The 13506-nt window shown below is 41.8% G+C and overlaps 1 protein-coding gene across 1 annotated transcript in view; it reads right to left on the bottom strand.

Annotated features, from left to right (window-relative positions):
* Positions 1-13506, bottom strand: part of slfn13.L (schlafen family member 13 L homeolog) — a 47995-nt gene that overhangs the window by 3195 nt on the left and 31294 nt on the right. The window contains 1 exon segment of the mRNA NM_001091272.1: positions 587-1304. Coding sequence (NP_001084741.1) covers positions 587-1304 — 718 coding nt within the window.

Here is a 13506-nt window from a genome sequence, read left to right as displayed (position 1 = left end):
AGCACGGCGGGCATCCCCGCTGGCCCACTAGACCACCAGGGTGAGTAATCCTCACAGGCACATACTACTAAAAAAAGTACATTATTATGAAAATGATTTATTTACATGAAGCAGGGTTTTACATATGAGCTGTTTTATGCAATATATATTTATAGAGACCTAGACTGTTTGGGGGTATCATTTTTCTATAAATATTATTGCTTAAGTCAGAGCTGACACTCAGTAATTAGGATGAACTTACCGGTAATATGGTAACAAAAGGTTAAAATAAAATTGTAGTAACTTTAGCCACTGGTCAGGGCACTTCGCCTGTAGCTTGCCCTACTCACAATTTACCCTTGGATGTGGCCTACTGCATCATGCCTCTGCCCCCCACACTTCTGATGCAATGGATCCGTCCCTGCCTGGTTGGTAAGAACAAAGCCTAAAGGTGGCAACCCTATTCGTACATTTTTTTTGCAATAAAATATTTGGAACTGTAACATTCGCTCTTTTTCTTTGACACAAAATTTTTCTAATCTAAGCATTGAAGACTTTCACAGTACTGTTTAATATATATCATACATAATTTGACACACATTCTTACCTGACATAGTCCCGCAAAGGTGTGTTCTCACAGACGTACAGAATTTCACTGGCACTGCAATCATACTCATTTGCAATTCTCTCCATTATCTTCAGAGCAACAACTGTCTTCCCTGAACCTGCCGGTCCATGCACAAATAAATGTCTGGATTTATGTAAATTCTTTGATAGAATTTCATACTGCTCAGTGGTTAGAAGATTAAATATTTCAATCCCTATCATGTCGCTAAGATTAGTTTTAAAACTGAGAAGAGCAATCAGGACTGATTGCAGCAATTCATTTGTATTCTCTAAGTTATCCAAAATGTATGTCTTTGGAAACGCAATACTTGGCCAGTAGAAGTTTCGATTTTGGTTCTCTTTCAGAAGGTTCAGTGGTTTAGGGATAACACATAGTTTTCCTGTGTAACCCCCAATACTAACAAGTTTTTTATTAAGTGTAAATGCTGTTAAATTTGAATGGTTAAAATCCTTTTGTGTAATTTCTGCTATAAATACAGTGTAAAGTTGTGGATAGTTGTTTGTGGCAATTAGGAGTGCATCACACACAGCATTCCGATTTCTCTTCAATCCAACATCAACAGCCCAGCTTCTAGACAGAATTAGCACACCCTCTGTTTCTGGAAGATGTTCCTTCAGTTGTTTTATTATCTCTGGGTGTTCTCTGCAAAGCTCATTGTACAAAGTATCTGGTTTAATTGTTATTCTCCCTCCAATATCTAGGAAAAAATATATAATATGTTGAAATATAATATTAAAATATCTCCAAAAATGATTTACTAAAAGGAAGAAGTTATCCAGTACATTGCATATAGGCAGGCATTTTGTAAGCAATACATAGAAGTTAGAATGTCGCTGAATCTGCTTCAGTAGAAGGCTGAAGAGCCTCATCCAATAAATAATTGTTTAAATCCACTTAGATCATGACAATATTGCAGATATATAAAAACATACTGTAAATCCAGATTCATTTCAACGAGAACAAACATTAATTCCAGATTTTCCTATTTTTAGTGTAGTTTTTAGAAGATAATATTTTCTCCTCAAACTGAATCTGGCCCATTATTTTATCGATCACTGACCAGATTCAACTCAATGAAATAAGGGAAATTTGTATTATACTTACCGTGATTTTCCTTTACCGTACTTACTCCATATCAATACTTTTCTGTGAACATACTCCATTTCAGCACTCGCAGGACAAAGCAAGCTTAATGCTCAGTTGGGAGGTAATCTGGGCTCTAACAGATTCCTGGATGATACTACAACTTAAAGTGTCCATACACAGGCAGATCCGCTCGTTTGGCAATGTCGCCTCGGTGCAGATTCTGTCCAGCGGAGTTCATAGCAGCCATCTTCCGGCTCTTCAGTAATCTTTGGAATGTAGTGGCGTAGTGGCAATTTCTGTGACTTTCACAAATGCGCAGTTGGCACTAAGTGAAAGATTGCATGCGCAGACGTGCCGCTCTCATTCCGAAGTGAAGAAGATGGCTGCCGTGAACTCCGCTGGACAGAATCTGAACCGAGGGGTAAGTAAAGACTTGGGGGCATTTGCCCAGGGTAGCAGTAGGCTGGGGGGAGGAGGGGGTCTATGTAGGGTAGGGGTGTAGGTTTTTTTTTAACTTTAGGTTTGAATTCTCCTTTAAGACAATCATGTCTCAAAAGGATAATAGCCATGAATTGAGACAAGCAGGGCAACTGATGCCTCATTGCTACAGTTATCAGTGCCCATGTCACTACACTAATGACCTGAGAACAGGATGACAAAATGCCAGCCAACACAGGCACTGGGCAGAAACAAACAAGCCAAGGTCAAACCTGCTCAACCTAACCAATTGTCAGGACCGCTGGGAGCGCCTGTTGGCGCATCTTGCCATTGAGTTGGTCGAAGATCCAAGATGGCGGCGCCCATGTGTGACACGTGGTTCTGGACGCTGGTGTGGTGTCGCCGGCGTATGAGGTCACTGCCAAGATTCATAATTAAAGTGCACCCAGGACGCTGAATCGCTGCCCAATTATAGGTTCAGTTTCTGAGTGTACCTGGGTGCTATTTTGCTGCTAACTGTTGGATTTTTTGGAACTTGACTTTGCCTGAACTGTTTCTTCGATACTATCTGCCTGCCTTTAGACTTCTGCCTGGAATTTGACCTTGCTACATTCTTGAACCCTTGCCTGTACCTTGTACTTGGACTTCTATCCCAAAGCTTCCTCCTTCATCCCGACTACTCCCTCTGGGAGCCGATAGGCCTCCTGACACCAATGATAAGGGGTGCCACACTTACTTGATAAGCCGGGCCATCCATCTTTCTGAGAGCTGCTGACTTCGGGAAGGCATGGACTTTAAGGGGCCCTGGCCACCAATTTTCTTATAATGTGGGGGGGGGTAAGGGGTCCTAGCCACCAATATTTTTTAATGGGGGGGCCCTGGCCACAAATGTTTTTTTTCTTAACAGATTATCTGGTGTTACCATATCAACTGGTGAATTCTTTCTATGCTCACTGGATGTAAAGGATTTGTTTACCTCCATACCTCATAGTGAAGGGATTGAATGCATACGGGCATATTTGTCAGCCACTAACTTTCCTGACTATAAAGTTAATTTTATTTGTGTACTACTTGAAATGGTGTTAACAAACAACTATTTCACTTATTCTAACGAATTTTTCCTTCAGTTACAAGGTTGCGCCATGGGGGCCAACATGGCTCCGGCGTACGCTAACATATATATGGACCACTTTGAACATGCACACATTTTTTCTAACGCTGAATTCAGTCCATTTATATCGTCCTATATGAGGTATGTGGACGATAATTTTTTCATCTGGACAGGCACATTTGAGATGTTGCAGGAATTCAAATCCTACCTTATCAGCATTCATTCCACCATTAAATTTACCCTTGAGATCAATACAAACGAATTACATTTTTTAGATGTTTTGGTGCATGTTCAAGGGTCCTCGTTTGTTACTTCTTTATATTGCAAACCCACTGATAGGAATAATCTGCTAAAGGCCACTAGTTTTCATCCACAGGGTCTGGTGAAAGGTTTGCCCAAAAGCCAGTTAATGCGGGTGAAACGGATCACCTCTACGGAATCTTTATATGAACAAGAATCTCTTAAAATGGTGAATACGTTTGTGGAAAGGGGTTACAATTTACCTGATCTAATGAATACACGGGAGGAAGTGGGGAAACTTAAAAGGGATATTACCCTAAAGAAATTACCAAAGAATGTAATAAGGAATCCACGCATCCCGTTTGTATCAACATTTGACACTAACCACAAACTTATTAAAAAGACCATTTTAAAACATTGGGGGACTGTACAAGCAGATCCTAAAATTGGCCATTTATTTAAACAATCCCCTATGTTTTCATACAGAAAGGGTAAAAGTATTCGTGAGCTGATAAAACCTAAGATTACCCAGGTAAAAAAAAACATTGTCGCTCCATCTGAACGAAACATGGGCACATATCCTTGTAGAAACTGCAGTCACTGCAGCGGTATAATCCAGGGGAATAGTGTCTCACATCCCCAGCAGGGGTCAAAGCTTGCTATTACGGGGCATTTTACCTGTGATAGCAAGGAGGTGATTTATTCAATCAAATGCCCATGTGGGCTTGTGAATGTGGGGCAAACCAGTAGAGCCATAAAACTCAGATTGAATGAACATAAATCCGTTATACATAACTACCGGCCGGTAGCTACTGACACAAGGAAAGAGCTAAAGGGTACTAGTAAAGAGAGATTTAAGAAAAAAACATTACTGGCTAAACATTTTTTTTGACCATGGGCATCGGGTCTCCCAATTAAGATGGCAAATTCTCGAGAAGGTGATGCACAAACAGGGATATGAGATCAAAAAACTGCTTTTGCAGCGTTAATGTTACTGGATCTGGTTACTTCAATCTAAACATCCCAGGGGGTTAAATGAAGAGTTCAATATGGCATGCTATCTGTGCTATAAACTATCTAATATTTTTATCTATTTTTTTCAGATAGTTATGCTGCGGGTGATTTTCAGCAGTGATAGGATCAGCTTCCCTTTTTCCCTTCCCTTCAAGTAGGGTAAGATATCATTAGACACATTGTATCTAGCCTATTGCTACTATAATTACGAATGTTACATTGTGTGTTATGGGTTATGCCATGTGACTATCAGTGTATCTTGTTAAGAAATTTTGTTACTTTTTTCCCCTGAGTCTGATAAACGTGCTAACATGTAGGACAAATATGTTGCTAAGATGAGCTACCTTGGATACACTGTTGCAGTATATTTGACAATCGTGGCTGCTCTGTAAATGTGCTGCTTGGACAATACAATAAATATCATTTTTGTGAAGTTTCTTTGGCGAAGTTTTTCTGTACAGTTTTTTTGTACATTTTTTGTACTATTTTCTGTCGAGTTTTTCTACAATTGATTTTATCCAGCTAATAAATGAATTTCTATGGGACTTTTTCACTTTGGGATAAATGGAGATTATTATTTTCTATGTATATTTTCTAAGTAAATTTTATGCCTATTAAATGAATTTTTATGGGACTATTTCACTTTGGGATAAACGGAGATTACTATGCATATTTTCTATGTAAATTTTATGCCAATTTTTGTATAATTCACCTGTTTTTTAATTGTCATTTATGGGGTTAAATTTTGCATTATTTATGCTAATATTGATGATGAGTGTATGATGTCACGTAGGAGGGTGTTAAATAGCTTTCTCTCACAACAAAAATGTTATGCTTGATAAAGGGGTCTGACCCCGAAACGTTGCTTTTTCTGTGAATAAACGCAAGGGCTTGTCCCTGCTTGCATCTGCCCTATGAGTGCCAGTGATTTCTTACCCATTTGATGTTGGAGGGTGCCGACCACCCCGTCACTGTGCACCGGGCAATCAACATGAAGGCCAGGGAGTGCGAGAAGAGCTTTTCATCTGAATTAAAAGGATAATAGCCATGAATTGAGACAAGTAGGGCAACTGATGCCTCATTGCTACAGTTATCAGTGCCCATGTCACTACACTAATGACCTGAGAACAGGATGACAAAATCCCAGCCAACACAGGCACTGGGCAGAAACAAACAACTAGGAGCCAAGGTCAAACCTGCTCAACCTAACCAATTGTCAGGACCGCTGGGAGCGCCTGTTGGCGCATCTTGCCATTGAGTCGGTCGAAGATCCAAGATGGCGGCGCCCATGTGTGACACGTGGTTCTGGACGCTGGCGTGGTGTCGCCGGCGTATGAGGTCACTGCCAAGATTCGTAATTAAAGTGCACCCAGGACGCTGAATCGCTGCCCAATTATAGGTTCAGTTTCTGAGTGTACCTGGGTGCTATTTTGCTGCTAACTGTTGGATTTTTTGGAACTTGACTTTGCCTGAACTGTTTCTTCGATACTATCTGCCTGCCTTTAGACTTCTGCCTGGAATTTGACCTTGCTACATTCTTGAACCCTTGCCTGTACCTTGTACTTGGACTTCTATCCCAAAGCTTCCTCCTTCATCCCGACTACTCCCTCTGGGAGCCGATAGGCCTCCTGACACCAATGATAAGGGGCGCCACACTTACTTGATTAGCCGGGCCATCCATCTTTCTGAGAGCTGCCGACTTTGGGAAGGCATGGACTTTAAGGGGCCCTGGCCACCAATTTTCTTATAATGGGGGGGGGGGGGTAAGGGGTCCTAGCCACCAATATTTTTTAATGGGGGGGCCCTGGCCACAAATGTTTTTTTTATGAGGGGCCCTGACGACCAATATCTTTTTATTTTTTATTAACATGTGGGAACCCTAGCCACCAATATATATTTTTTTTTTTACTGTGTGATGGGGGGGCGGATCTGTGGGGTGGGGAGGGCGGACCTGTAGGTGGGGCTTGCAGTGGGAACAGCTCAGGGGGCCCAGGAAATTTTGTTGTATGGGGCCCTGCGATTTCTGATGGCAGTCCTGTCCCCAACAAGTGTTACGGCACCTTACAGAAGAGCTATGGTAGACCCTAGCCATGCAGAGATTAACATAACACTCTGAAGGGCTTGCTTCAAATCTGTCATGGAGCCCCTGAATCATCTCAAAATAACTTTTATTCTGACTGACCTAGCACATAGATTAAATTTAAGACATATAGTAGAGTAGTGACTCTCTGCAGCTCAGAGAAAACTATATTCAGATCAACATATTGCTAGATCAGGGGGTTCCCAGACTTTGTTACACTGGGATATACTCTTGATGCCTGGCCCCCCATGATCTACCTTGATAACGTGCACCAATTTTTTGACCCTGCCCATTTTTGTGACCACGCCCCCTAATTACCATGCTCATTTTACAAAATTTGGCAGGTTATGAAAGTTTGAACACGCTCCCTTCACCTCTGTGCTTGCTGCTCTCAGCCTTCCCTCCCATGTCCTTCCCCTCCATGCCTGCAGCCCACCCTCTCTCTCTTCCATCGTGCTGCTCTTGTCTCCCACCTTCCCTCTGTGCTGCTCTTGTCTCCCACCTTCCCTCAGTGCTGCTCTTCTCCCACCTTCCCGCCGTGCTGCTCGTCTCCCACCTTCCGTCCATGCTGTGCTTGTCTCCCACCTTCCCTCCCTGCTGTGCTTGTCTCTCACCTTCCCTCTGTGCTGTGCTTGTTTCCCACCTTCCCTCCATGCTGAGCTCGCCTCCACACCTTTCCTCTGTGCTGCGATTGTGTCCCTGCCTTCGAGCTGTTCTTGTGTCCCTGCCCTAACTGCCCTTCGTGCCGCTCTTCTGTCCCTATCCTTCTTCCCTTCGTGCCGCTCTTCTCTCCCGTCCTTCCTCCCTCCCCTTTGTGCCGCACTTTTCTTCAGCCCAGCCAAGCCAGACTGCCCGCCCACCCTCGGTCACTGCCGACGCCGGGCCCCAGATCGTGGTCTACCAGGGACATTACTGCGATAGACATCCTGGGCACCCCTGTGCTACACTCTATAATCTCTAAAAAAACTCAGAGGAAAGGTTTATATCTTGGATTATACCAGGGCCCAATAATTACTACAGGTCCAGGGACATTACAGTTCAACTGCAGCATATCACCCTAACCCATTGTTTCATCTGCCGTTATAAAGCATGATATATCCAGCTTGCCGACCACAGGGCACAATAAAAGCTGCAGCTGGATTACAGCTCGACAGATACATACCGCAAGGCCCATACATACTGCAAAAGGCCTACAAAATCATGAACTGGTAACAGCTTATAACGCATAGCAACAATAGGATATAGTGAACCACTAATTTTGCTGTAGCTTCAATCATGCTCAAAAGAGGACCACTAATGAAACAAGTAAAAACAGAACATACCTCCCCTGGTGATTACATGATTAGCATTTAGTAGAGGTTGCTCTGGCATGCCCCAGTTAGCCGGGAAGGTTACTACTACAAACTATATGGGCTAAACTGCATGGGAGATTTTGTAGGATGCAGTCTCGTGGCGTGGGTCATAATAAAATGGGAAGATTTGGCATCTGACACAAGTGCCCATCGGATGGGAACGCAGTATGCTCCACCTTTATCTGATGAGATAAAAACTGATGTATGTGTGGGATCAGATTTCATAGTATACTACCAATCCTTTGCTATTGTGTTGCATAGCAAGATCTGATAAAAACTGACCCACAAAATCTGATCAAAATCTGTGTGGTTTAGCCCTATGTGCATAAAAAACATATAAAGCCAGGTTGCTACTAACCAGACACAAACAATTTCATGTCTAATGCAGCAAACATCATGATCCAGTAATCAGTAGAGTATAACTGATCACATGAGTACATTCAGTTCTCAGAGGTTGCCATATAACTCTGCACTAGCTGCTATAACACATTGCATAGGAAGTGAAAGGGATTCGGCACATTACCCAATCTAGCAGCAAGTAGCCAGGACTGGAGCAATTCTCTGGAAAACTCAAGCAGAGTGTAACTGAACACATACTTATGACCAGGTAACATAGTAAGTTAGGGTGAAAAAAAGACACACGTCCATCAAGTACAACCTTAAGTCTGCATATAACCTGCCTAACTGCAACCCCATTTGAAGCCTCTCCAATTTGCCTCAGAAGGTGAAAAATTCCTTCCTGACTCAAGATGGCAATCGGACCAGTCCCTGGATCAACTTGTACTATAAGCTAATTCCATAACCCTGTATTCCCTCTCTTACTAAAAAGCCATTCAACCCCTTCTTAAAGTCATCTAATGTATCAGCCAGTACGACTGATTCAGGGAGAGAATTCTTGGTGAAGCTACTAAGGCATGTATCACATTAGGCTTTGCAGTGATGTTTTTACTAAATCAGTCTACGGAGTGTGGTCTGGTATGTGCCAGTTCTTAATATCTTAATACCTTATATATTCGCAATATTTGCCTCCCTGAGCTGAAGGTCTGGGGCTTGAGCACCTGGACCCCTGTCCTTTTGGGTAAGTTCACCACCTCTTCTACTGCACTCGACACCGAACGCCCTTTTTTATTAGCTCTATGTATCACATTAGCAAGTTATCAAAGATTATTATATAACTGTGCACTAGCTTCTGGAACACAATGCAGAGCAACTGAAAGGTTCAATGTATTACCCGGTCTGTCTGCAGGTAACCATAACACAGGACTGGTGCTACACACTGTAAGTTCAGGTGGAGACAGGGGAAAACCAGACCCATAAATAAAAACCTAATAAATGCCCAGGTATGTATCATACAGGGCCACCATCAGAAATCACAGGGCCCCATACGAAAAAAATTTCCTGGGCCCCCTGGGCTGCACCCACCACAAGCCCCACCTACAGGTCTGCCCTCCCAACCCCACAGGTCCACCCCCCACCACACACTAAAAAAAAAACATTGGTGGCTATGGTTCCCACATGTTAATAAAAAAATATTGGTGGTAAGGGCCCCCCCATTGAAAAAAACATTTGTGGTCAGGGCCCCCCATTAAAAAATATTGGTGGCTAGGACCCCACATGGGGAAAAAATATTGGTGGCCTGGGCCCCCCTATGTTATAAGAAAATTGGTGGCCAGGGCCCCCCTTAAACGTCCATGTAAAAAAATTTGGTCCCCCAAATTGGTCACAGAATTTCAAGTCCTGGTAAAGCTGCATGGTGATTGGATGAGCTGGAGGAGAAGTTCAAACCTCAGCTATCCAATCCCTGAGCAGCTCAACCGGGACTTAAACTCAGTGACCAATAAGGGGAAGTAATGGACAGAAGATACCTCCCCTTGTGCTCCCACCCTGCCTTCCCGAAGTCAGCAGCTCTCAGAAAGCAGGGGGCCCGGGTAATCAAGAAAGTGCGGCGTGGCCGGGCCCCTCTTACCCTCGGGGTCCCCTACAACTCTTCCCCCTGATGGCTGCCCTGTATATCAATCAGACAACTTCCGTCTCTATAGCAAACCATGCCAGTCCAAAATTTAAAGATTGAAGGGGTCAGGTTGCCAGGCCCATTATTTTTAAATACACAACCTTAGGAAAGACTTTTTGAGGGAGGCAGTTGACTTAGAGCTCTGATTTCATTCAAATAATATCTACCAGCACAGGGGAACAAAACAAAAGGAATTGTAGGCCACCAGACTCAGGCCACTTACTAAATACTTTACTGAGGCCTGCTAACTTTCACCTCCCTCACCCATTCACAAAAATACAAAGGGTGCAGAGTCACACACACCATAGCCACCAGATACTTTTTGGCAAGCCAGGAGAACACACAGATGGGGGACAAGTACTTGCCTCTGGATGCTGTCAAGACAAGCCAGGAAGGCACGTGGGATCAAGCATATAGTAAGAGCATTGTCCTACCTTTTTCAGCAGAACAAAGCTGAAGATCCCAGGATTTATGGCAACCTAATGCTTCCCCAAGATTAAAAAGCAAATATTGCTTCCAATCGAAAGAGGAAATAAGGATGTCATAGAGGAGGTGGATGGCATTTAAAGCTTTGGGGAGGGTCCTTCTGATGGGGAATGGGGGCAGGATAGTATTGATATGGAATATGTTCAGGGAAAATTTTATTTTATAGTTTTTCACATGTAAGCTTCACATGGGTGAGATGCAATTTGAAGAGAAAAAAAAACAAACTTAAATATTAAGTTCCAGATTTTTCCCCATAGACTAGATTGTTTTTATGAAATAAACAGTGAGATTTGAGAAAATGTATTCTGGCCCACTGTATTATTGTTAAAGGAGTATACAAAACAAATAATCCTACATTCCAAATCTTGCCCACATTTACCTTTAGGCTGGCATCAAATTGGTAGTATTCTCACATTTTACGAATTTGGAGGTTATATATTAAAATGATTTCATTTTAATACTCACGTGGTAAATATCTTATACTGTAGTGCATTTCCCCAAACACATAGGGACAGATTCAATTTGATGAGGAATGCTCATCTGCCAATTCAATTCCAGATTATCCCATATAGCCAAAAACAATTAAATGAGAAAAAATATTTATCATATGAAAACTCTATTGAAGTCTTTGGGAAAAACTGCAGCTGAAATAGGAGAAATGTTTTTCTCCTCTAACTGAATATTGCCCCAAAATTTTTAAATGATAAACCTTAAAATAAACTTTTTACATTGATTTGAATTTGACCCATACCGTCTAGTAACATTGTTTTGAACAATATGAATAAAAGTCAATACAGTAAAAAGGGTAACATTTACTCTCACCTGTGCAGTTGGAGCAGTTTAAAATGATGCTACTATAAGTATGTATAATTTTATTGTTATATGTACGCAGCACTGTACAGCAGAACACTGCGTTAATAAAGCAGGTGGTCATTACAATAATAGATACAAATAATTAGGGATGCACTGAATCAAGGATTCGGGTTTGGCCAGGATTCGGCCTTTTTCAGCAGCAGGGTTAGGGTTTGGCGGAATCATTGTGCCTGGCCGAAACAAATTTGCATATGTAAATTAGGGGCGGAAAGTCAAATCATGTTACTTTTCATCACAAAACAAAGAAGTAAAAAACATTTTCCCATTTTTTCCTTTCCTGCCCCTAATTTGCATATGCAAATTAGGATTCAGGTTCTGTTTGGTATTTGGCCAAATCTTTCACAAAGGATTCGGGGATTCGGCTGAATGCCAAATAGTGAATTCGGTGCATCCCTACACCATCATCCTTGGGACACGACAAAACGCGTTGGGAAACAGATTTAACAGACTTTACTTATGAACACTCTTTCTTTGAATTAAGGTGCTGATACAATTTTACACGATGGGAGCCCGCCCCTTCTTTAATGTTTATTTATAGAGAGAAGTGTCCAAAAGCAATACAAGTCCAATACAAGCAGCAGTGCATCATCTGTGTTAAAGCGTTTGTTTAGAGAAACTTTTTGAGATGCAATAGTGACCAAGATACTTTTGATAAACTGTTTTAGCAGGTGGTTTTCTTTTTAAAGCCAGTGGGCTGGTTGAAAAGACAAATTAGTCCCTACTGCAAAACACAGGTTTTTTCCATTTGATATTCTATTGGGTGGGCCACCCAATATTTTGCAACAGCAGGGTATATTAGGTGACTATAGGTGGGAGTGGTAAAAGCTACTTTGGAAATAAGGTACCCGATAGGTGGTATATTTATTATTCAGATTTAAATTGAGCCAAAATTCCACAAAAACATGATGGCATAGTGGGAAAGATCTAAGGGCAATGCTAAATCTAAACAGTACTAATATTGCATGGGTGCCATGGAAGATAATGTTGTATCGAGAAAGCCTTCTACCTAATAATATTACAAAAGAAATATGATTAGTCATTTTGTACAGTAGATGAATTGAGAGTTAATATACCACCACCTTGAACTAAATGACCTATCTGCTGGTCAGATTCATGATTCCTATGACCCTGAAAAAGCCATCATAAGACATTTAAGTAATATATGTAAATTGAAGGAAAATTTTAGGGGACATGTGCCCATATTGGAGGATGTATTTTTCACCCATTATTTCATGTTGTTTGAATTATCATAGAAGATAGAAAATAATATCCTGCTTTTGTATGAGTTGCTGTATATAATACAACTTTTGAATACCGTATATACTCGAGTATAAGCCGACCCGAGTATAAGCCGAGGTACCTAATTTTACCTACGAAAACTGGGAAAACTTATTGACTCTAGTATAAGCCTAGACACAACTACAGCCCGGTCTCCCAGCAGCGCACATTCCGCCAAAGCGACCCCCCCATCGATCAACCGGACTTCTTTGCAAATTTGATGGTGACAGAGAATTGCCAAACGGATTACTGTGTGCATTGTCCCACTGTCCCACTACCATGTGCAGAGGGTGCTGTGTGATATTGCCATCACTGTTAATCTTTCGTATAACCAACAGAGGGCGCTGTGTGATCTTGCAGTCACTGTTATTCTTTGATATAACCAACAGAGGGTGCTGTGTGATATTGCAGTCACTGTTATTCTTTGACATAACCAACAGAGGGTGCTGTGTGATATTGCAGTCACTGTTAATCTTTCATATAACCAACAGAGGGTGCTGTGTGATATTGCAGTCACTGTTAATCTTTCATATAACAAACAGAGGGCGCTGTGTGATATTACAGTCACTGTTATTCTTTCATATGACCAACAGAGGGCGCACTGTTATTCTTTCATATAACCAACAGAGGGTGCTGTGTGATATTGCAGTCACTGTTATTCTTTCATATAACCAACAGAGGGTGCTGTGTGATATTGCAGTCACTGTTAATCTTTCATATAACCAACAGAGGGCGCACTGTTATTCTTTCATACAACCAACAGATGACGCTGTGTGATATTGCAGTCACTGTTATTATTTCATATAACCAACAGAGGGCGCTGTGTGATATTGCAGTCACTGTTAATCTTTCATATAACCAACAGAGGGCGCACTGTTATTCTTTCATATAACCAACAGAGGGTGCTGTGTGATATTGCAGTCACTGTTA

This window comes from Xenopus laevis, chromosome 2L, assembly GCF_017654675.1.
Source record: "Xenopus laevis strain J_2021 chromosome 2L, Xenopus_laevis_v10.1, whole genome shotgun sequence".
Classification (NCBI taxonomy): domain Eukaryota; kingdom Metazoa; phylum Chordata; class Amphibia; order Anura; family Pipidae; genus Xenopus; species Xenopus laevis.
This window is presented reverse-complemented; position numbering and strand designations above follow the sequence as displayed.